The 22,330-nt window shown below is 53.7% G+C and overlaps 8 protein-coding genes across 8 annotated transcripts; 6 read left to right on the top strand and 2 right to left on the bottom strand.

Moving 5' to 3' along the window:
- Positions 1–425: 425 nt before the first annotated feature.
- On the top strand, positions 426–4,666 carry PV07_07134 (uncharacterized protein). Its single transcript, XM_016394190.1, has 3 exons — positions 426–1,176; positions 1,250–3,483; positions 3,543–4,666. The coding sequence occupies exons 1-3, from the start codon at positions 1,154–1,156 to the stop codon at positions 3,953–3,955; spliced, it is 2,670 nt and encodes an 889-aa protein (XP_016247609.1). The 5' UTR covers positions 426–1,153; the 3' UTR covers positions 3,956–4,666.
- A 310-nt stretch (positions 4,667–4,976) lies between these two features.
- Positions 4,977–7,572, top strand: PV07_07133 (uncharacterized protein). The gene is made up of 3 exons (XM_016394189.1): positions 4,977–5,660; positions 5,717–7,136; positions 7,196–7,572. Exons 1-3 carry the CDS (start codon positions 5,385–5,387, stop codon positions 7,261–7,263), a joined length of 1,764 nt encoding a protein of 587 aa, XP_016247608.1. The 5' UTR covers positions 4,977–5,384; the 3' UTR covers positions 7,264–7,572.
- PV07_07132 (uncharacterized protein) lies at positions 7,428–9,986 on the bottom strand. Its single transcript, XM_016394188.1, has 3 exons — positions 9,514–9,986; positions 9,159–9,437; positions 7,428–9,088 (listed from the first exon to the last, which is right to left on the bottom strand). Exons 1-3 carry the CDS (start codon positions 9,709–9,711, stop codon positions 7,919–7,921), a joined length of 1,647 nt encoding a protein of 548 aa, XP_016247607.1. The 5' UTR covers positions 9,712–9,986; the 3' UTR covers positions 7,428–7,918.
- A 148-nt stretch (positions 9,987–10,134) lies between these two features.
- On the top strand, positions 10,135–13,605 carry PV07_07131 (uncharacterized protein). Its single transcript, XM_016394187.1, has one exon. The coding sequence runs from the start codon at positions 10,322–10,324 to the stop codon at positions 13,451–13,453; it is 3,132 nt and encodes a 1,043-aa protein (XP_016247606.1). The 5' UTR covers positions 10,135–10,321; the 3' UTR covers positions 13,454–13,605.
- A 172-nt stretch (positions 13,606–13,777) lies between these two features.
- On the top strand, positions 13,778–15,095 carry PV07_07130 (uncharacterized protein; the record flags this gene model as incomplete). Its single annotated transcript, XM_016394186.1, has 2 exons — positions 13,778–13,924; positions 14,285–15,095. 2 exons carry the CDS (start codon positions 13,778–13,780, stop codon positions 14,948–14,950), a joined length of 813 nt encoding a protein of 270 aa, XP_016247605.1. The 3' UTR covers positions 14,951–15,095.
- A 123-nt stretch (positions 15,096–15,218) lies between these two features.
- On the bottom strand, positions 15,219–16,804 carry PV07_07129 (ferrochelatase). The gene has a single exon (XM_016394185.1). The coding sequence runs from the start codon at positions 16,608–16,610 to the stop codon at positions 15,309–15,311; it is 1,302 nt and encodes a 433-aa protein (XP_016247604.1). The 5' UTR covers positions 16,611–16,804; the 3' UTR covers positions 15,219–15,308.
- A 155-nt stretch (positions 16,805–16,959) lies between these two features.
- On the top strand, positions 16,960–19,332 carry PV07_07128 (uncharacterized protein). Its single transcript, XM_016394184.1, has 2 exons — positions 16,960–18,580; positions 18,629–19,332. Exons 1-2 carry the CDS (start codon positions 17,017–17,019, stop codon positions 19,117–19,119), a joined length of 2,055 nt encoding a protein of 684 aa, XP_016247603.1. The 5' UTR covers positions 16,960–17,016; the 3' UTR covers positions 19,120–19,332.
- Positions 19,333–19,646: 314 nt separating this feature from the next.
- On the top strand, positions 19,647–22,297 carry PV07_07127 (uncharacterized protein). Its single transcript, XM_016394183.1, has 2 exons — positions 19,647–19,814; positions 19,881–22,297. Exons 1-2 carry the CDS (start codon positions 19,780–19,782, stop codon positions 22,084–22,086), a joined length of 2,241 nt encoding a protein of 746 aa, XP_016247602.1. The 5' UTR covers positions 19,647–19,779; the 3' UTR covers positions 22,087–22,297.
- The last annotated feature ends 33 nt before the right edge of the window (positions 22,298–22,330 follow it).

The following is a 22,330-nucleotide window of genomic DNA, read 5'->3' as shown; positions in this document are numbered from 1 at the left end:
CATTTGTCACTGGGGCTCAATGTAGACACGCTGTGGAACGCGACAAGCCGGACTTGTTACTAGGAAAAGCAAAAGCAAGTAACCATGCAGGTGGCACGCGGCTGGGGTTTTGATGGCGTGGATCAAGTGCAATTGACCGCAGTCGTTCGGCGAATTTCCAACTCCTGAGAGTGTTTCAGATACATCGGGAAAGCCACCCTGAGAACGAATCTCCCGAGTGAAGATCGTATCTACGAGGTACCTAGGCGACCCCAAGCCCTGGTCGTTTAACTGGAGTCCTTACCACACAGGGACTCCTCTAGGCGGCTGCTGCCCAGCCGGAGGAGGCACCCTCTCCCCCAATCGCCCTCCTCCTTCCTCCTGGGTGCCCCCAATTATCTTGTTCGCCTCCCACGACACCATCCTTCTTCCACCTCTTCCACCTCTTCCACCCTTCCTCCCTTTCTAGCCGCCCATTGTTACAGTGAAGTATAGGCCGCCAATTGGGCCAATCCAGGCCAATCCTATTGCCCTCTTCCTCGTTTACAGGTTTCAGCCTGATCCTGAATCGACTCCATTCCGCTCTGCCACTCGTTCGTTCGCTCGTTCGCCCATTCGATCCTACTCCAGTACCTGAGCGCCGTCGCCCATCGCCCATCGCCCATCGCCCTACTCGTATTCCTACCGGGCTACCTCACCTACCCTTGTCTTCGTTGTTACTCCCTAGGCGAATTCTTGTTCTTCAGCCTCAAGATTCACGACTTTGGACGTCGTATAGAGTCCTGCCGTACAATGCCAATGTCTGTTTACTGATACTCGCGCCAAAGTACCCTCGTTGACCGGATAGCGCCGCCAAAATATCACCAGTTAAAGGGTGTGGAGCAGACTGCGCTCACCAACACACCAACCCCAGGCCAAGACTCAATACAGGAGTATCTCAAACGCATTCACTGAAACTTCGCACGACGGTTTTTGCGTTCTACTCGTCTACTCTCCTCCGGTATTCCTAGGTTTTCGGAGCCGCACGCATGCTGTCATTGCCTGCGCCTGCTCAGCCGACTACCGCTCCCCGCTGAATCCCAGCTCTGCTGCAAGATCAAACTCCGGTCTTGCGTCTCCGGCCCAATACCACACCAGACGTGTAACAGAAGTATCTTCAGACGCCGTCCCGACAATGGCTTCAGGGCCCGAAAATGGGTAAGTGACCTTGCAACCGAACTGAGAAACTTCCGCCGCATTTTGGTGGTCACGCCGCTGACCCAACTCCCAGTTTCTACTCCTCGGGCCAGTTTATGAATCCAGGTCCTGCACCTCGTCCTCCTACCGATCGACCTCGACATTTGGAGTTGCAGCGCTCAAACACTTCGATACCGACAAGCACCTTCGAGTCGATGTCTTTAGGAGGGCCGGCGTCACCGGCGGTCAGTACTCCAAGTGCCCCTTACTTCTCCAATGGCAGTTCTCTGTCCTTGTCAACGAACGGAAAACCCTCGGGTCCGGTCACTATCATCAAGGAAGGCCATGTGCGCTGCAAAGAAGACAAATTCCTCGCTCAATGGAACCAACGATACCTGATTCTCCGCGAGTTCAGATTGGATTTCTTGAAGAGTGAGAATGGAAAGCTCATGCAGTCCATCCAACTGAACACCGTGACCGGGGTGACTCGTTCTGAGGAAACGCGGATGGCTTTTGAGATCACCCGTGTTGCGAATCCCAAAGATGCAGGCGGCAAGATCATCATGGCTCGTGATTTGCCCACCCGGACCATCACCTGTGAAGTCCGCAACGACGACGAAATCTATGATTGGATTGATAAAATATATGAGCGATGCCCAGGCATGGGGGGCGTAAGTAATCCCACAAACTTCAGCCATCGTATCCACGTTGGCTTTGACCCTCAGACAGGCGGCTTTGTCGGACTACCGCAGGAGTGGGAGAAGCTGTTGAACAATTCCGCCATTACAAGAGACGACTACAAGAAGAACCCCCAGGCTGTCATTGAAGTTTTACAGTTTGTATCAGACCAGAAAATGCGTGAGCAGCATCCCGAAATGTACACACCTGGCATGGTCACTCCGCCAGCAGCCCAGCCGAATAAGCAACTTGGATATCCGACAGGGGGCAATAGTGTTGCTCCCCCAAGGCCAGCGCCGCCCACAGATGCACAACGATATAATGCTAATCAGTTCATCAACAAATATCAGGAGGGCCCTTCGCGAATAGGGACTCCCCCCGGGAAACCGCCCTTGCAGCGGGCGCAAACAGACAAGGGTGCATATGACATGGAGGCCGATGCCGCCCGGATCAAAGCGATCGCTAACGAAGAACAAAAACGCCGTCAGATGGAAGCGGAAGCGAAGCGCGCCAGAGAAGTTGAAAGACAAAGGGAACAAGAGCGAGAGGATCTTGAGCGCAGCCGCAGAGAGCAAGAAGCCTACAACGCTTCATTACCAAAGACACGCCCGCCGTTAGCTCAACAGGAGATCGGAGGATACGGAGGTGGCTCTGATCGTGGACCCAACCGGCAAGATCCTAGATACAATCCCGCGAGAGCTGCTCCAAGTGCTCCTCAACAGTCGTCTTCAGTATCAGCGAGGCAAAATCCCACAGCTCAAAGACCAGCCCCTTCTGCCCCGAGCAGCAGCTCCCAAAAATCCATTCCCCAGTCGCTTTCTGCTAGCCAGAGCTCATTACGATCACCGGAGAGCAGAGATCGTGATCGTCAGCCTTCGCCAAACGCTAGATATCCGCCTGGTGAGGCCCCACGGAAGGAATCTAGCCCCAAACCACAAGCGAATGGTGTTAATGGACAGTCTGTGAGTCGCTCACAAGGATCCGTGCAACAACCGAAGCCTCTCAATGTCGCCAAACAACCGCAAGCGAAACCCGCAGCCGATCCACGCAAAGAAGCCGAAATTGCATTAACGGCGAAGAAGCCAGTCGAAGAGCGGGCCAAGGAAGTTCGGATGTCGAGTATGAGCGAAAGCGAGGTCATGGCCAAGCTCAAACAGGTAGTATCGAAAGACAACCCTTTGGAATCATACAGCAAGCAAAAGAAGATTGGTCAGGGTGCTTCTGGCTCAGTCTATGTTGCCCGAGTCAAGGAAAGCGCGACATCAGCTGTTGCGCGTGAACTGTACCGCACACATGGTCCGAAGGGCCAGGTCGCCATCAAGCAGATGGATCTTCGTAACCAGCCGCGTAAGGAGTTGATCGTCAACGAGATCATCGTCATGAAAGACTCCAAACATCCCAACATCGTCAACTTCCTCGACTCCTTCCTCCAAGAACAGAACAACGAGCTGTGGGTGGTGATGGAGTTTATGGAAGGTGGTGCGCTTACGGATATTATCGACAATAACCCAGTGATCACCGAGGATCAGATTGCCACCATCTGCTTCGAAACCTGCAAGGGGCTTGCTCATTTGCATTCTCAAGACATCATCCACCGTGACATCAAGAGTGACAATGTACTGCTCGACCGCGTGGGCAATGTCAAGATCAGTAAGTGATCCCCGATCTCTAACCGACAGTGATGATGTTGCTGACCCTGGATTGTACAGCCGATTTCGGGTTTTGTGCTAAGCTCACCGAATCGAAGAGCAAGCGGGCAACAATGGTCGGGACACCCTACTGGATGGCCCCGGAGGTTGTGAAGCAAAAAGAGTACGGACCCAAGGTTGACATTTGGTCTCTCGGCATTATGGCTATTGAGATGATTGAGTCGGAGCCACCATATCTCAACGAAGAACCGCTCAAGGCCTTGTTCTTGATTGCAACAAACGGCACACCGCGGTTGAAGAACCCCAACAAACTGTCACGGGAGCTGAAGGCGTTCCTCAGCGTCTGTCTCTGCGTCGACGTCAGGAGCCGCGCTAGCGCCGACGAATTGCTTCGGAACGACTTTATGCGCATGGGATGCAGTTTAGCGAGCCTCAGCGAACTTTTGAAATGGCGAGAAAAGGGTCGACAATGATGACCTCGCGCCGCAATATCGGGCCGGGATAATATGGAATATCACTGGGCTTGGGGACGAATTTAATGGCTATTGGGAAAGGATCATACAGGCGTCGACCGTTCTTTCACTCCACACGCATCTTGGATACGGGGCCGGAATCTATTGGGAGCTGCGGTTGCGGGGAGTCTAGACCGATCGGAGCGACACGGTAGCGACTCGCAAGCCACTTGAAGATCGTCAAAGCGAAGAGTTTGATTGTGTGTTTCTTGTCAAGACCCAGAGATGGCAGAGAAAAGGGACGACGATGATGGTTATTTCACGGTTGATGATTGAATGGGAAACGGATCTTGCATTAAATGCTTGCCAGTTGACAGGGAGCATCTTCCCCCTCCAGTTGCCTTGCACAATGATATCCCTGGGTATGAAGGAGATATGTCGTGGCATGATGCAAGCTCGTACGTGGCTGCAAGCCGCCAGATAGATGGACAGAGGCTGCGCAAGTCTTGGGCATCGACATGACTTCGGCCACGGTTTCACTCGAAGGGGTCGAGGCCGGTCGATGAACAGCCCATCGACAGGCCGCATTTGCGAAGACGAGAAGGTGGAGGTCTGCGCTATACACGTTGAATATGGAGATTAGGCACAGAGCGAGATGTCGCTTCAACAAAAAGAAAGGGCGAAAATCCAATCCAGTATGATTTTCCAAGCTCTAACACCTCTCTAACCTAGCACCTTGGAGTCTGGACTGCCCATCGGTAGTCGGGAGGAGCGTGGCCCGACCGATAGACGATAAACGGGCTGACAAGTGGCATCTGGCGGGAGGCACAAGGCACTGATCCCCCCTTTTGGTCCCTTTCAGGCCCCGTTGAGGTACCAGTGGGAACAGGACACGACGCGGGGCGAGGAAATGGAGTGCTAGAGAGGACGCCAGGCCACTAGAAACGCCAGAAATAATCATGGTCACAGGCTGGGCGGCGCTCGTATTAATTATTATCATTGCCATATCAGGGGCTACGGCGGACGAGTGGCCTCGTATCCTCCCAGATAACCGGAGACGCTCCATCCCGCAACAATACTAGTCGTCAATGCGCCAGAACGGGCTTTGCAAACTCCCTGCATATCTGCATATTTCCTCCGGTTCGCAGTTCTCCGGCTCGGTCCAGTCGTTCACGTCCAATACAATATCGCTGCCTGTGTGATCGATTCATCTACGATTACGTCAAGACTCAGCATGATAGTCGCTGCGCAACCTTTCTGATATTATCAATCAAGTCTGCCGCTGCTGGTGCTCAACCCTTGAACCCCTCCCAGAGCACGCTCATGGTCCAGATGCGGTAGAGACACGTCTCACCCTCGATCCGTCCAGCAGCCAATCCTCCTCCTCTTCTTCGACTCTGGCGCGGAAGCCAACATCTCCCCACACACAAATCCAGTGACCTTACCCACGATGTTGGACCATGAGGATGCCTTTGCAGAGGAGGCGCAAGAGGAGGTCAGATTGGCCGAGGAAAGCAACCCCGACTCTACCACAAACGCGACATTCCATATCAGCGACGGCCAAGATGATGAGGAGGACGAGATGAGCCCTCTGATGAGCCCTCACCAACGTCGGAAGAAACCCATCGCACATACAAGAGCTCGCCCAAGTTTGGAGAGGGCCATCAATGAACCTTGGAATGGCGCTCACGGCTCGAGTGACCTCCCCTGGTACAAGACACCTTCAGTAAGTCAGCCAGACTTCCTCCCAGTGGAATTCGGACTCTCGCTGATCTTCTGCAGATATTTTGGCTCCTTCCTGCCTTCTTTCCCTTCTGCATCGCCTTTGGCGGCATCATTGTTCCCAAAACATACCTCATCCTCGACCTGATCTGCAAGGACTACCTCTCGGAACAAGCATCAAAGAACCCCAACTTCAAGTTTCTACCTGTTGTCCTGGGAGAAGAGAATCCACAGTGCAGAGATCCACACGTGCAAGCTCGGGTTGCCAACTTCAACCTGTACATCAACCTTCTGAGTGGAGTCTTTTCCGCCGTGATCTCTCCCCATCTGGGTTCGCTTTCAGACCGGATCGGACGAAAGAAGGTCATGGTCTCTGCCTCCCTCGGGGCCCTTGCTGCCGAGATCATCACCATCATTGTCGGCCAGACCAACGGCCAGGTGTCGGTTTACTGGTTGCTTCTTGGAGGCCTGATAGATGGTCTGTGTGGTTCATTCACCACGGCATTAGCTTTGGCCTTTGCCTATGCGTCCGATTGCTCTCCCCCGGAACGTCGAGCTGTCGCTTTTGGCTATTTTCATGGAACACTCTTTGCCGGGATTGCGTTGGGCCCGATCGTGTCGGGCTACCTGATCAAACTGACGGGGACAGTCATGATTGCATTCTACCTTGCTCTTGCGTGCAACGCGTTCTTCATTGTTTTCACCCTCTTTGCTGTGCCCGAGTCTCTGTCCAAGGAGCGCCAACTGCTGGCAAGGGAGAAGAGACAGTTCGCTCAGGCCGAGTTACCGGACAGTGACTGGCTTACGACCATCAAGAACTACAACCTCTTCGAGCCGCTCTGGGTTCTGCGGCCCAAAGGCGAAGGCTCGAGCTCGGCGTTGAGGAAAAATCTGTTCGTGCTCGCGGCGATTGACACGATGATGTTCGGCGTAGCAATGGGAACCGTGCAAATCATGATCATCTATGCAGAATACCGCTTCGGCTGGACTGCCGTCAACTCTAGCATGTACCTCTCGGCCGTTAACATCTGCCGCGTGCTGGGTTTGGTCCTCATCCTGCCATTGCTCACCCGATTCTTCCGGGGTCCCGCACAAATGCGCTCCAAAGGACACAAAGGTTCGGATATGCTCGACATTTGGATCATCAGGGGTGCTGTCATCTTCGACCTTGTCGGGTACATTGGTTATGCTTTCACCCCATCCGGTGCGATTATGGTGCTGTCCGGCATGATTGCATCTCTCGGGGGGATTGGCTCGCCGACCCTACAGTCGTCTCTCACGAAGCATATCCCTGCAGATCGAACAGGCCAAGTGCTAGGTGCCTCTGGGCTTCTGCATGCCCTGGCACGTGTGGTAGCCCCGACGGTCTTCAACTTGATTTACAGTCAAACGGTGGGCATTTACGCCGGGATTGTGTTCATTTGCCTGGCTTCGATTTTCGTCATTGTGTTTATTCTCAGTTGGTTCTTGCGGCCGAACGGTATGTCTCCTGTGTCCCCTCCCTTTTTGCGGTAGTAGGGTACTTCTAACACGATCCAGTCTACCTTGCGGAGCCATCTGCCGTCCATCTCGACGAAACAGAGGATGACGAGGACCATCTTGAATGAATGAATTGCGTGTATATCTATCCGGATTTGCGATATACTGTACCCGGGAGGATTATAGATTTGAACTCCTTTTTTTTCTCCCTCTCCTGCGTTGGATGGCGAATTCACCTTTTTTTTTTCCCGCGGCCACGCAGTCAATTTGCCCGTGTCTGTGTATTTAGCATAGCTCTTGTATCCGGTATTTATGTACATACCTACGCGTGTACACGACTAGACAACATTTGGGGAGATGGTCGGGCCGTTGTTGTTTCCCTCCAAAATATCTCTCCCCTAGAAACCACGCCTTGCTCGCCAGAAGCCCGATCCTCGTATACATACATATATGCGTGCGTGGCGTGCATATATCCCGCACATGCACTCCGCATGTACGCTCTCTACACTCGTGTACGTTCACCCTCATCGTACGTATAGTGAATAAATTTGCATGTAATGCGCAGCAGGGTCGGTGGCTCGGTGCGTTCAGGTTCGTTCCGGCTATCCTGACAAGACACTGGTGTATACACGGTATTACATACAGGAGATAGGATGGGGGGGGAACCCTGTAGTAATAGCGGTGTTAAGGGTAACGTTTGTGGTTCTCCACAAAAGGCTTGTTTCTACAGCACACAATTCTCCTCACCACCTCAGCTCCTTTTCACCTTCCAACAAGGCCCCGTCAGGACTTCAGCTCGCGGCTCATCATGTGCGTGAGACCCATCGGCTCGACCAGCGCGCCGCCCCTGTCCAGGCCGACGTTCCACTCCCAGACGGTGACGCCGAGTAGCGTGGCTGCCGCGATGCCGAGAAACAACCTCGCGTCGATGTGCGGGGTCGCCGGCACGCACACGACGACGATGATGTACACGACCCGGCCCGCGAGGCGTATGTATCGGTTGTTGATCTTGAGCGTGGCCGGTTCGTCGAGGGACGTGTCCAAGAGCGCCAGCGCCGTCAAGCTGAGCATGATGACCCCGAGCGAAGTCGCGCACGTCCACACGGCCCGGTACAGGTAGCGGGGCAGGTCGTCCCGTGGGATCGGCTCCCCCGATTGGCCTCCCGGAGAGTTGTACGGCGCGTCGGGTTGGTGGCGGATGATGAACATGACGCTGGACGCGAAGGTCAGGATCGAGGAGAAGAGCGGGACGTGCCACAGGACCCAGGTCAAGCTCTTGCGGCCCTTGTGGGTGGCCGCCGGGACGAACCTCCTGCTCCCGTCACGGTTGAAGTAGAGGAACGAGAGTTCGTAGTAGATCAACAGAATCCAAATCATGGTCCCCGTGCTCCCGTTGAGGCCGAGCCCCAACGGGCCGTCCTTGACCAGTTGCAGAACGCCCTCGCCGAGGATGATGATGAAGAAGTTGGACATGCGTGACTGGAAGTGGTGCACGTCGAGAGCCTTCTTGACTTCGATCGGCGTGAGTCTCTCCGTCACCCGGGAATCGATGATGATTGGGCAAAGATACTCCCAGACGATGGCGCCGCAGACGGGCCCGATAGCACGGGCACCCGATACCTGGATTGCAGTGACCCAGAGGGCGATGGAAGGTAGTCGGAGCACCGTTTGGAAGAAGACCAGTTTTCGCAGCCATTTGATGAAAATCGAATATGCCAGCTCAATGAGCCAGAAGGCGCCGAAGATGACGAGATAGGTCGAGATGACCCATTGTTTGACCTCGTCGATATCTTTGGTCAGATATGCCAGTTGATTGCCGTAGAAGACGGAGAGCAATAGAATCCACAGGGTGAATGCCCGCTGCACCATATCATCCATGTAGTAGTTGTTCAGGAACTCGCGCATCGCGTCCCAGATGCGCCAGGAGGGCAGGAAGACCAGGACAAAGACGAGCTATGCATCTCCCAGAATCAGCACGTTGATATTTGGAACCTTCGGGGCAGTGGTGCCCGCTGTCCCTTACCGATGCAATCCCTATGTCTGGGTCTTCGGGCCTGAACCCTAATGATGAGAATACTTCCGACAGATTGCCGATGATGCCGACCCAGATCAGGTCGATGAAGAGATCGAGTCTTTCCCTCTCCTTGGCGATATCTTCGGGGAGGTGGCTGGATATACTTGACCGGTTTGTTGACTCCGGAGCCCCGCGTTCATCCCCAGCATGGACAACTTGGGATCGATACGAGAATTGAAGAGCCCGTGGTCGACGGATAGTGTATCGGTGTCTTGCACGTATCTCAGCCTAATGTGAAAAATGTCAACAGCTTGCTTGCAACGTGCGCATAGAACCCTCCGAGCCGCAAAAGACAACGACTCACGTGGTGACCAGTGTGTTCATAGCTGGCATTGGAGTTGACATGCACGTTCAACGGGAGACCTTGCTTATCCTCGGAAGACGTGGAGGCATCCTGGATTGGAGTGTCGTCCCTGTCGCCGTCCTGGTGTCTGCTCGCTATTGAGGCCGGACGGATCTGTTCAGCCAGACCAGAATTGTCGTTGCCTTTCACTAAGTCCATTGCCCTGATCAGAGATGCTGATCTCTACCAGGTGAGACTGCATCGGCAAAACCCGAGGGCCCGTGCCGGCGGCGTCCTCGAGGAGGCGCAGGAAGCTGGAAGTATTGGGTGATTGAATTGTCGACATGGTAAGGAATATACAGGCGCCGTGAATACTTTAGTGCTTTTGAGATCGACCGCCAGCGTTGCGCCAACCCCCAAGGAGCTCGGAGAAGGACGAGTAGGGCCTCCCGTCGGCGTGTAGGTGCATGGGTGCGTGAGTGTGTGAGTGCGCTTCTTCTAACTAGTGGGCGCTTCAAACGAGGGCATTGACGCCTTACCACCAACTGGACCAGCTCCATCGATGGCGGGTGTCTTGGCAGGCTCAGATTCATTCTCCGCAGGTGGAGACGGGACTTCGAATCTCGTGATACTTTGGACTCGAGCACCACCACAAGCAACTTTCACTACCAACGTCAATGCCATCCCGACAACAGAGGACAATAGCTGGAGCTGCACATCCTCGATTCCAGACGATGTCACCGTCTTGAGAGCAAGCTCCATCAATGTACGCCTCAGCGTTGCTGCCGCTGTCTAGGCTTCACGCCCACGAGCCCACGAGTACAATCACATGATGAATCCTCAAGTACCTCCCACAGGTCAATCGTCCATCGTTCCCTCCAAAAATGCCTTGCGAGCTCTGCGTCGCTTGGCCCTATCGTCTCCGATCCTTGTGGCTAGCACACTAGGCGGTGTCTGCGGTATCGCGACCCTCAACTATGAAGTCAACCGCAGAGTCCGCCTGGCGGAACAGGCTCTGGAGTCCAAGAAAATTATACGGGCGTTGTCCCATGGAAGAGGCGTCAATCAACTAAGTGCTATGATTGGGGCTGCAGAAAGAGGTGAAGATTTCACACTGAGCACGAGAAGTACCAAGAGGAAGAAGAAGACCTCCACGAGGGATTTCTCCGCCGTAGCTCTTCAGGAATACTCGGAACCCACGCACGAGATAACGCCGGAGCACCTTCACCCAGAGGCCGAACTTCAATATGTACCCTTCAAACAATTCAGTCCTGTTTCAAGAGAAGCAAGTCGACCTACACGTACTGCTGATACCGTTGAGGCGCATCCAAATGGTGTGCACGGAATGGCCGTTGAGAAGATCCTGAAGGCGAGCAAGGTTCCACATAAACTCCCGAATTATCGGATATCTACGCAGCCAAAACAGCAGCACAAGCTAGAAGCCGACAGAGCCACAGATCTGCTTCAGAATTGGTTTAGTCACGTCCCCGAGGAATCGACAAGGAAAGACTCTGATTCCAGCACGTCGCATTGGCTTAAACGCGATAATGCGGCCCAGAGAGGGCAAACAAAAGGCCCAGATTTGTACATGAGAAGGATTCCTCTGTCAGATCTGCTGCCCGTGCAGGAAACGCCAGTCCTAGATGGACATGATCACGTCCACTCTACACCCGAGCTCACAGTACCGCAAAGCCATCTCCATCCGGTGGATCGTCATGGGCGGTCACCTATGACCGAAAAAGACAGCAAGGGGAAATCACCACCCACTGATCGACTTCTCGATCAAACCGATGCCATCCCCTCATCTGACCACCAGAATAAGCCCACCGAGGGTACGGTGCGTGGAGCGTTCCATGCTCGCGGGGAGCGAGGGGCTTATCTAATTGCCTACCTCGATGACGAGTGCATCGACCAGGCTCTGAGAGACTTGCTCAATGACATTCCGCAGCTCCCCTGGGATCCCGTTGGGGCCGAATCCTTGCTCCCATCGTCTCCGGAAGATTTCGTCAACCACGCCAGAAACGTCCTGAACCCAAAAACTCTCTTTAGCCTGCATCGATTTATCCGGCCCGAGAATAGGAAAATGAGGCGACACTATCAGTACCGGCGCTGGCTTGCTGTCATGAGACATTACACTACCCGCCCCAGTCCTCTGAACTGGACAACCGCCGAAGCGGTGTACTACGAAAATCGGAGCTTGTTCAGCCCCAAGGACCTCAATATCCGACCGGTCTTTGATCTCTTACAGTATCTCCTAGTGACAGATTCGACTTCCAGCAGAGTTCAGACCATCCTTTTTCCCGACTCGCTGCAGGATTCGGCGGATCTAGCCGAAGTTTTTCAGCTATCGACGAAGTACCTGAACTTTTTTTGCGAAGATCAGCACACTATTCCCGAATGTCTTCAAGAGACGAGAAAAGTCATCGACATCGCCAGAAGGCGCGGGCTCTCCCCTTCTCAGGATCTTATTGTACCTGTCCTCAAAGCTCTTGTCCGCTCAAGAGACTTGGAGGATGCGGACATTGTCCTCAATCAGCTTGGATCAATGTTTGAGAGTGTTGATTCTCTTGATATTTTAAGCGAATACACCATTTTGAACGCCTGCGAGGGTAATTGGGCAGCGGTTGAGTCTAGCTTGGACAAGATTCACGGCGTCAACAAGTCGAGAATTCGACCTGTGGAATTTGCGCGCCTGTTTCAAAAACTGCTCATACAACACACGGCGCAAAATCCCGCGCTCCAATCCTTTGGCTTCATAGTCCATGCCATCAAGTACGCCGGGCTGATACCTACTGGGCTTATCTCGAGGACCCTGATCTGCGCGTGCGTTCGAGATCGCCGTTACGACTTGATCGCCGAATGGGCACGTTTGGTCAAGGAAGCCTTTCCCAGGGTGAGCCTGGGGTTTGATCTTCTTCAAGGAGGGTGGACACTTGCGGATACTCTCATGGAGGTTGGCGCCAGCTGCGAAGAAGTTTCCAAGGTTTGTCTGACAATCGCTCACGGGTGCCGGAAAAATCCCTTTGGTCCAACTTTCAGGGAGTTTACTGTCGACATCGTCAAGTCAGATATGGTTCAGAGACTATGTGCACCGTCTGCTCCAAATCCGGCGGGAAGTGTATCAAGGGATGAAATTTGCGCGATGAGCCTGGAACAGTTGCTCACGCTTGCTTTTGATCTTCGCAACTCGCCAGCGACCCCACGGGCACACGATGCGCATATCGAGGGATTGAAGAGTGATATTGCAACTCAAATGTCGGCAATCGTAGATCTGGCCAAAACCTTTCGAGGCGATACAAAGCTATTGTTTCTGGGCAACAAAGGTCAGACCGAGATTGTTTCCAAACGTCGTGGCGATGGTGATTCCAGCCAGAAGTTGCGTGGAATGGGTGTCTTCAAGCGGGCGTTCCCAGAACTCTTCGACCCAGACCGGTTCAACGGGGCCGGAAGATTGACAGCGGCTCTGGTAGGACACTATGATCGGCGTGAGAAGAAGGGTCTACCGGTTGACCACGCAGTTCTGGGACATTTCATTACGAATGTCGGTCCGCAACACCCATCAGAAACTCTTGAACTGATCGAATCCATCTACGCGAGCGGTTACGTCCAAGGACAGAACGGAACACCCTTTGATGCGGATGTCTTTAAAAAATGGCTCTATCTGGTATCGACGAGCGGATCCGTCACGTCCGCTGCAGTGGTGCTGAGGGCGGTGATCGATTCCAACCGTCATCTGGACTGGACTACGCATTTCCGTGTGTTGTGTGAGTTTGTGGCCCAGGTGGAGAGTTACCCGAATGGCAGCTTCTGGGATGAGAGGCAATATCCCAAGAAACCCGAAGGTGGGGAATTGAGATCGTTGTATGAGGAGATCAAGAAGATCTGGGTTGCTGCGTCAAAGCAACGGAAGGAGACGTTCAAGTTTCCCGAGTGGAAGGGGTGGGAGATGGAAATCAAGTAGTTGGTGAAAGAATCATGCCATCAGCGAATGTTGTCCGCACAGTTGTATACGCCGCTGTGATGGATCTTCTATATCTCTTCGTATAGCGGGCACATGGCGGAGTTTGCGGCCGCATTTGTCCGACTCTACAAATGAATACATCATACAGTAACCATCCACGGGTCCATATATATTGGAGCTCCCTCGAGCAATTCCAAGGGCTCTTTGACTATCCTCTTCTTCGTCCTGTTGTTTATTTCTCTCGTTGGAAGCAGCACTGAAACCCATCGCATCACCCTCCCAGCAATCCGCAAGGTCCCTTTCAGCACCATCTTAGGCGAAGCCATGGCGGAGGCAGGAAGAGAGCAGACTCCATCCCAGCAAGGCCTCCTGCCCGCGCAGACACTAGATGGCAAAGTTGCGATTGTCACCGGCTCGAGTCGAGGGCTCGGCGCCGATATGGCTTTGGATCTGGCCAGGAGAGGCGCAAAGGTGAGTCGCCCGATGTTGTTGTCGTCTCAAGGCCCCTCCGAGGTTCCTCGCTGTGTTACTGCGGCTGGAGTTGGATGAAATAAAATAACGTCCCGGGGACGCCCTTGAGGAAGGTTGGAATGGATTGGGAGTTTTACTTTTCAGTGCAACGACTCGTCCATGCTTGGATTGGATGTTGGAGGTGGAGAGAATTACTGAAATGGATGGAGGTCGCCTATATCATTACCTCTTCCCCCCTCTGCCCCTTGATGCTTTGTCTCTTGGGAACCATATTCCTCTCATCTATGTTCAACTGGCTTTTCACAGCATATTGTTTCTCTCGCCCGCCATCTCACGCACCAGTATCCTGACGTTCCGCAGGTCGTGATCACATACACATCGGCGTCTTCCACATCCAAGGCCGCCAGCCTGGTCGAGACAATCGAAAGCCTCCCGAACGCATCCTCCGCGATCTCCGTGCGGGCCGACCTGTCGCAGGCGACCGCGCCCGCCGAGATCGTCGCGCAGACGCTCGCGCACTACGGCCCGGCGATCCACATCCTGGTCAACAACGCGGCGGTGCAGCTCACGCGGGGGCTGGGCGAGATCACGCGCGCGGACTACGAGCGCGTGTACGACGTCAACGTGCGCGGGGTGATCCTGATGACGCAGGCGGTCGCAGCGCACATGCCGGCGCGGGCGCGTGTGGTCAACGTCTCCAGCGTGGGCGCGCGCGCGGGCTTCGCCAACCTGTCGCTGTACACGTCGAGCAAGGCCGCGCTGGAGGGGCTCACGCGCTCGTGGGCCGCCGAGCTGGGCGGCCGCGGCACCACGGTCAACTGCGTCGCGCCGGGCCCCGTGCGGAGCGAGATGCTCGACTCCATCCCCCCGGCCATCGTGCGCATGCAGATGGACAACACCCCCGTCGAGAACCGGGTCGGCACCCCCCAGGAGGTCAGCAGCGTCGTGAGCTGGCTCGCCGGCGACGAGAGCGGCTGGGTCACCGGCCAGGTGTTGAATGTCAGTGGCGGGTGGACCATGTATTGATTGCGGGTTTGAGTCCTCGATTTCCTCGGGTGTCGTTGTCCTCGGAAGTCGTGTCCTCAGGAGACGGTGAACTTGGGTTATAAAGGAGCGCGCAAAAAGGAGATTAGATGGTGTGCATGGTTTGATCTTGACCCCTCCACAAGAGCATTCGGACTATACCTATAGCCACCCTTTCGGGGTGTCAGGTCTGTGGTGTAAGATGGGTACCCTAGAAGAAGAAAGGAGCATTTAGAAGGCATTTGCACAATGCGTGACACAGGAAATTGACCGGAACATCAGCTCGCGAGACGAGATTGTTATTCATCATTTTCATTCTGGGTCAGTAAACAATTTTTATCTTCTCACCACAATTCCGTCCTTATCGTACAGTCGGTAATATCTTCGCATGCTGGCCAGCAAAGAACTTTTTCTGCTCAAGGCATCTTTCACTTGTGCACCCTTGACACCTCAACCCCATCTGCCGGGAGCAGCTCTCGCCACTCAGGAGATGATTGTGCGCAATATCTGCCAATGCCTGGATGAAAACCGGGTTGTCGTTGAGACTCTCTGCGCGCTTGACGCCCGGGTGGCCCTTTGCATCTTCGTGCATGACTTCCTTGTCGATCTCGTAGAGAGTCTCGATGTGGTCGCTCGTGAAGGCGATCGGGACCAGAATGATGTCTGTCTGTCCTCGCTTCATATATTCCTTGACAGTGTCGCTTGTTTGGGCGCCCAACCATGCAGAGGGCCCGACTTGCGATTGCCAGCAAAGTCGGTACGGGTGCGAGTGGCCGAGTCGGTTCATGACAGCGTGCACTGTTGCCGCAACTTCGGCCGGGTACGGGTCGCCTCTGTTGACCACGCTCATGGGAAGACTGTGAGCTGAAAACAGGATCACCACGTCTTTCTGTCGCTCTTCGGGATATTCGGCCAATTTAGCTTCGATGTTCTGCGCAAAGGCCTCAACTAATCCTGGGTGCGTGGGCCAGCGATCGATCACACTCCAGGTTATTGCTCCGTCTGGATCGACCTCGCCCGTTGTTGCTCGTTTGCCCTCGAGCCGGTTCCGCCATTTCCACAGCTCGTTCAATGAGCTCCCCGTGGTGGAACAGCTGTATTGGGGATACTGTGTGAATGCTACCGCTCGACCTCCCTTTCCGCCACCAAACCCGTCTTTTAACAATTGTTCATACATATGCTCCGTCAAGGGATTCGCGTATCGGAACGCCACGTAGGGTTTATGTGGTGCCGTTTCGGGCGAGAGCTTGTCTAGGATTTTGCACATTTCGGTACACTGGTGCTCGGACCATTTTCGTATGGGAGAACCCCCGCCTATGGCCGAGTATTGTTGTTGGATTTTCGGGGTGCGGCGGCGAGAGATCAGGGGCCCCAGATAGGGTTGTAATGGCCCAAGGGGAATCAGATCTCGGTCGGCGAAGAGGCGGGAGAGGAAGTCGCCTACTTCGGACGTGTGCGAAGGACCGCCCATGTTCATAAAGACCATTGCAGTCGGGCCCTTCGAACCAGTCGAATCTTGAGTCACAGGAGGAACGGCGGTGGCCATTGAGGCACTCTGGAGAGCCGCGGGAACTGAGAGGCCATTTCTGGCTGAGGGGGCCACTGCCGGGCGCTTTGTCGCCAGTTGGCGGGTGAGGTGGGCAGTCGAAGTACGCAACGACATTTTGTATTCTGGGAAGATAGTTTGGCTGTTACCGAGCCATGAGAGGTATTTAATGAAGAACAACTACTGTGAGGAGGCTTCACACCCGGGTGGGAGTAAGATTGTCAGTCGTAGGGAGCTGTCTCTGGGGAACCTAAACGATGAACTTTTTTCGCCGCCGGCAAGTAAGAACCAGAAGTCTACGAAGTTCGACGAGATGATGATGACGACGAATCAAGTGTCTGCCAAATCGGCCGCTTCTCTCGACGGCAGCGGAACTGCGCCCGTTCACGTGAGAGCGCGTGTTTCAGCCTTGAGCGCGACCTTCTGCTGCCTTGGCTGGTTGGCATTACATCAACATCCCCCTTACGCCTTTGCCACCTAGGACTCACCACCACACCTGCTTCTGTCTCGATGAGTGCACAGTATGGGCGACAACCTGCCATACCGCCCAAAGGGTGATTCGGACGAGGCTGGGAGGAATGACGACTTGGATGATGAGGAAGAGGAGATCGACGAAACTGGCTACAAGACCGTTCGAGATGCGGTCCTCTTTGCTATCGAGGTCAACAAGTCCATGCTAAGGGTGCCACAGCCAACATCTGCTTCAAAGAAGTCCGACAATAGTTCACCTCTTTTAGCCGCCCTCAAATGCGCATACCATCTGATGCAGCAGCGCATCATCTCGACCCCAAAGGATCTCATGGGAATCTTGCTCTTTGGCACAGAAGCTTCCAAGTTCTACGATGAGGATGAAAATTCAAAGGGTGGCTGGTCTTTCCCTCATTGCTACCTGCTCACAGATCTTGATGTGCCCGAAGCAGACGATGTCAAGGCTCTCAAAGAATTGGTTGAAGCAGAATCTCCAGAGTCAGCCGAGATCTTCAAGCCCGCAAAGGAGCCTGTTTCCATGCACAACGTTCTCTTCTGTGCGAACCAGATCTTCCAGCAGAAGGCTGCCAATTTCACCTCGCGCCGATTGTTCATCGTTACGGATAACGACGATCCTCATTCATCCAACAAGGAGTCGCGGTCTCAGGCTACTGTGAGAGCCAAAGATCTGTACGACTTGGGTGTGACTATCGAACTGTTCCCGATCTCGACTGCAGACCACGCTTTTGATACGAAACTCTTCTGGGACGACATCGTCTACCGTTCATCGCCTTCCGATCCCGATGCGATCGTTCACAACCCGCCGTCCATAGTGGACGCCGGTGGTTCGAAATTGGTGAGCGGTGCTGGGGACGGCATCTCCTTGTTGCAGTCATTGCTATCCACCATAGCCTCCAAAGTTGCACCAAAACGGGCGCTTTTCTCTTCTGTGCCTCTGGAATTAGCACCAGACTTCAAGATTTCTGTGAAAGGGTACTTGCTCTACAAGCATCAGAAGCCTGCTCGCAGTAGCTATATTTACCTCGGATCCGAAAGACCCCAGATTGTCACTGGCTATACAGAGCAAGTCGCAGAGGTTGAATCTGATCGCCGACCCGTAGAGAAGGCCGAGATCCGCAAAGCCTACACCTTTGGAGGAGAGAAAGTTACCTTTTCTGATGAAGAAGTCAAGAAATTGCGCAACTTTGGTCCGCCGGTGATACGAGTGATTGGGTTCAAACCGATGTCCAAATTGCCAATGTGGGCGAATATCAAGAACTCAACCTTCCTCTACCCATCGGAAGAAGATTTCGTTGGCAGCACGCGCGTATACAGCGCACTGCACCGCAAACTGACCAAGGATCAGTTATTCGGTCTGACATGGTTTGTTCCAAGGAAAAATGCCGCTCCAGTGATGGCTGCTATGGTTCCAACACTTACCGCCGAGGGCAGCGATGACAAGCCCAATGCTGCAGGTGTATCTGCGACCGGCGCACCGCAGGGCTTGCACTTGATCCCCCTGCCGTTTGCAGACGATATCCGACAGAATCCACCTAGCACTCATGAGGTCCCGTTACGTGCACCGGATGAGCTCGTTGATGCGATGAGGCCCATCATCCGTAAGCAACAGTAACAATCATTCCGTCAAATGCTAACCGCACATCTAGAGCAACTAAACCTTCCCAAGGGCATATATGACCCTTCAAAGTATCCCAATCCAAGCTTGCAATGGCATTATCGAATCCTTCAAGCCCTAGCCCTCGATGACGAGATTCCAGAACAGCCAGAAGACAGGACGATACCGAAATTCCGCCAGATAGACAAACGAGTAGGAAGTGAGACCATAGAATGGGGCAAAGTGTTGGAGAAGGCCTACAAGCAGTATCAAGCGGAAAACCCAGACGCGGTGCCTACAGGGTCGAAGAGAGCTACCACGAATGGAGCAGCAGGGTCATCAAGCGCAGCAACCAAGAAGGTCAAGACAGACGCAGCGGGTGGCACGAATGAAGAGGAGATCCGGAAGCTTTGGCAGAAGGGCCAACTGGCAAAACTGACAGTTGCCGAGCTCAAGGATTTCTGTGCGACAAAGAAGATTCCTGTTGCAGGAAAGAAGGCAGATATTGTGGAGAGGATCGAGGAATGGCTTGAAAACAAGTGATTCACCAACAAATTGGCAGTGCTGTCAAGTCCATCAAACGATGTAGTACCACCCAAACAAATTTATTGTAACTGACGTTGTCGCATCATCAAAATGGATAAGGGTTCGTGTGGTTGATGTGTGGTCAATCATTGCAATCCCAGTCACAATCTCAAAGAGCGAGACTGGCACTGCACCCAAGATCGACTACAGGTGAATTGATCTCCATTCCAATAGACGATTTCCGTACATCATGGATCACCGCTTGGAAGTAGTAACCTCGTAGGAATGCTTTTTGAAGGAACGTTGGTATTTTGCGTTGTTCATATAGAAGAGAAAAGAAGGAGAGGAAGAGGGAACGAGTTGGAGGCGATATAAATTTTGTGCAGAAGCCATGCCGGAAATGGTTAGATCAAATCTTAACCGCTCTCGGCCTAGTTGCCTCCCGCGTTGCTTCGAGGGTGATAGAAAACGGCTAGTGCAGTGGCAGGAAATGACGTTGGGGAACTCGAAACTGCGGAATCCACCTCGCCGCCCGTTATGAACGCAGCGCATGTGCGCTCCTGGTCCACCTCCCTCGTAACCCATTTCAGACGACGGCAAACCCACCGACTGTGCCATTTGCCCATGGCTTCCGACGTTCTGCTACCTCTTGGACCTCTCTGATCTTTGGTGAACGCAATGGCACGGGTGCCCTTTATCGGCAGGCTCTTTTGGTATGTGTTCCCAGCCCTCCATTTCTCTGTCGAGGCGCCCTTCGTGACTGACTGCTGCTTGACCAGGAGGGAGTATCTGGCGCTGTTTGGGTCCCTGATACTAGTCGCCCTCGAGGTCCTCGTTCGGATCATTACGCTGGGCCTTCCTCAACCGATCATCCGATTCTGCTACAACACCTCCAAGAACCTGTTTAACCGATTGTCGTCCCAAAAGTCTCGACAAGCCCGCTCCCAACGAAAGCATACGTACAGTTCGATCGCGACGTGCTCTGATTTCACCGAGCTCTGTGCCTTTTTTGGATACTATGCTGAGGAGCATGTTGTCCAGACAGGAGATGGATACTTGTTGGGTGTTCACAGGCTTCCCTTTCGCAAAGGGGAAGAGCATAGTGGATCACAGGTCAATGCTGGGGCCGACTCGATCAGGAAACCTGTGGTCTACCTACATCATGGCCTGCTCATGAATAGCGAAGTTTGGGTTTGCCTGACAGAAGAGGAACGATGTCTTCCCTTTACGTTGGTACAGCAGGGCTACGATGTTTGGCTGGGCAACAATCGAGGCAACAAATACAGCAAGAAATCCACGAAACACTCGCCTATATCCTCACGATTTTGGAACTTCTCCATGGACGAGTTTGCCTTCCACGATATTCCCAATACAATCGACTATATCCTTAACACGACTTCCCAACCTTCGCTGTCCTATATCGGCTTCAGTCAAGGCACCGCACAAGCGTTTGCGACACTCTCCATACATCCCCAATTGAACGAGAAGGTCAACCTCTTCATCGCCCTGGCCCCCGCCATGTCCCCTGCCGGTCTCAGCAACGGCATCGTGGATGCACTGGTCAAGACCAATCCTCACCTCTTGTTCCTTGCGTTTGGCCGCAAGTCGATCCTCTCCTCAGCCACCATGTGGCAATCTATCCTCTACCCACCAATCTTCGTCCGCCTCATCGACATGTCTCTCTCCTTCCTCTTCGCCTGGTATGGCCGCAATATAAGCGTGCAGCAGAAACTCGCTGCATACCCTCACCTCTACAGCTTCACTAGCACAAAATCCGTTGTGCATTGGTTCCAAATCATCCGTAATAAGTCTTTCCAGATGTACGACGACGACAGCTCCAATAGATTTGGCATTGGTGCCAGCAATCGGTATTACAAAGTTGCCAAGTTCCCAACAAGAAACATCAAGACACCCATTGTTTTGGTTTATGGAGGGAGTGACTCACTGGTCGATATCCGTGTTATGCTTAGGGAGTTACCTCGTCACACCATCGCGACTGAGATCCCTCACTTCGAGCATCTCGATTTCCTCTGGGCGCAGGAAGTTCATACCCTCGTCTTCCCGCATGTGCTGGAAGCGCTTCGATACTATGCACAAGATGGCACAACAAATGGCGTTCCGAAGGCTCTTGCTCTCTCTATGACCGATACGGCACAACTTCACCGCCGGCATAATAGTAACAGCAGCGCTATGAATTGGTCCGAAGACGAGTCTGCTGGCGGATATTCGGACTTTGACGGCGCGATCGATTCACCTCGCACTCCGAGAGTCAAGAGTTATGCCCAGCAGCAGAGAGAGAAGCACTACTTGCATCCGTCACCAGGTCAGAATCATTCGCCTTCCCATTCGCCCCTGCAATATCAGTATCAGTACGCCTCCCCTACTCCGAACAGACCCGGAAGCTCGATGACGTGGATGGAAAATTATTACAAATTTCCCAAGAGGGAAGCACAGGGGATGACTGAAGGCATGGGGACTAGCAGCGGTCTCAGGAATCATACCGAAGCGGATACAGATCTGCAGGGAGAGCAGAAAGAGACCGAAAGTCAACAGGAACAGGAAGAACAGCGGCAAGTGCATGATCAGAGTCCTATGGGCACGCCACAGCGCGGGCCAGACAACGCTTCCGGAAACTCCGATTTTGGAGCGGTGCTCTCAACTTCTCGGGCACTGCCTCAAGACGGCGATTCAACCAGTACTGTTTCGACAATCCGTAATCGAAAAAGCGCGCTTACTGCCCCTCCCATGACTCCGGGGCAACAAGACACCCTCAACACTGACGAAGAGAGCGCACCAGGGAGCGCAAGCGCAAGCGGGAGCGGAATCGAAAACGAAAACAGACGACGCTCGACCTCTGCTGCTGGAAGTGTTTCAAACACGAGCGGGCGAACCACGCCCGTAAGTCGAGGCACGCCGCCTAGTTTCACGGCGAAGGGCATCCGTGTGGGCAGTTCGAGACCGAGTGTTGGTGCGGCTTTGCCTTGAAACCTACAAGGGGTGCCAAAAAGGGGAAAAGCGGATGGATGCGCGAGAGCTCAAGAGATATGAGAAACAGAGACACCAGGCTCTCCTCGTCCGGCATCGAATCCGGGTTTGCACTCATCAGGACCACGGGAAACCTATAGAATATAAAGCGGCGCACGCCAGCAAAAATATGACTTTGCACATAATGAAAAGACACAAATGTGTGTCAAGGACTAGATTTCTTGAGTTGACTCAGTCCTGCTCT

Source organism: Cladophialophora immunda, assembly GCF_000835495.1.
Source record: "Cladophialophora immunda strain CBS 83496 unplaced genomic scaffold supercont1.4, whole genome shotgun sequence".
NCBI classification, from domain to species: domain Eukaryota; kingdom Fungi; phylum Ascomycota; class Eurotiomycetes; order Chaetothyriales; family Herpotrichiellaceae; genus Cladophialophora; species Cladophialophora immunda.
Note: the sequence above shows the minus strand (reverse complement) of the source record. Positions and strands in the feature narration are given on the sequence as shown.

Bases quoted from the DNA above. Each gene is read 5' to 3' on its own strand.
- PV07_07134 (XM_016394190.1), top strand. From the start codon at position 1,154: ATGGCTTCAGGGCCCGAAAATGG. The intron at 1,177-1,249 runs GTAAGTGACCTT...CCCAACTCCCAG, and splicing joins GCTTCAGGGCCCGAAAATGG to TTTCTACTCCTCGGGCCAGT. The intron at 3,484-3,542 runs GTAAGTGATCCC...TGGATTGTACAG, and splicing joins CGTGGGCAATGTCAAGATCA to CCGATTTCGGGTTTTGTGCT.
- PV07_07133 (XM_016394189.1), top strand. From the start codon at position 5,385: ATGTTGGACCATGAGGATGCCTTTGCAGAGGAGGCGCAAGAGGAGGTC. The intron at 5,661-5,716 runs GTAAGTCAGCCA...GATCTTCTGCAG, and splicing joins CCTGGTACAAGACACCTTCA to ATATTTTGGCTCCTTCCTGC. The intron at 7,137-7,195 runs GTATGTCTCCTG...AACACGATCCAG, and splicing joins TTGGTTCTTGCGGCCGAACG to TCTACCTTGCGGAGCCATCT.
- PV07_07132 (XM_016394188.1), bottom strand. From the start codon at position 9,711: ATGGACTTAGTGAAAGGCAACGACAATTCTGGTCTGGCTGAACAGATC. The intron at 9,438-9,513 runs GTGAGTCGTTGT...TTTTCACATTAG, and splicing joins ATGAACACACTGGTCACCAC to GCTGAGATACGTGCAAGACA. The intron at 9,089-9,158 runs GTAAGGGACAGC...GGAGATGCATAG, and splicing joins CAGACATAGGGATTGCATCG to CTCGTCTTTGTCCTGGTCTT.
- PV07_07131 (XM_016394187.1), top strand. From the start codon at position 10,322: ATGATGAATCCTCAAGTACCTCCCACAGGTCAATCGTCCATCGTTCCC.
- PV07_07129 (XM_016394185.1), bottom strand. From the start codon at position 16,610: ATGTCGTTGCGTACTTCGACTGCCCACCTCACCCGCCAACTGGCGACA.
- PV07_07128 (XM_016394184.1), top strand. From the start codon at position 17,017: ATGGGCGACAACCTGCCATACCGCCCAAAGGGTGATTCGGACGAGGCT. The intron at 18,581-18,628 runs GTAAGCAACAGT...CCGCACATCTAG, and splicing joins TGCGATGAGGCCCATCATCC to AGCAACTAAACCTTCCCAAG.
- PV07_07127 (XM_016394183.1), top strand. From the start codon at position 19,780: ATGGCACGGGTGCCCTTTATCGGCAGGCTCTTTTG. The intron at 19,815-19,880 runs GTATGTGTTCCC...CTGCTTGACCAG, and splicing joins TTTATCGGCAGGCTCTTTTG to GAGGGAGTATCTGGCGCTGT.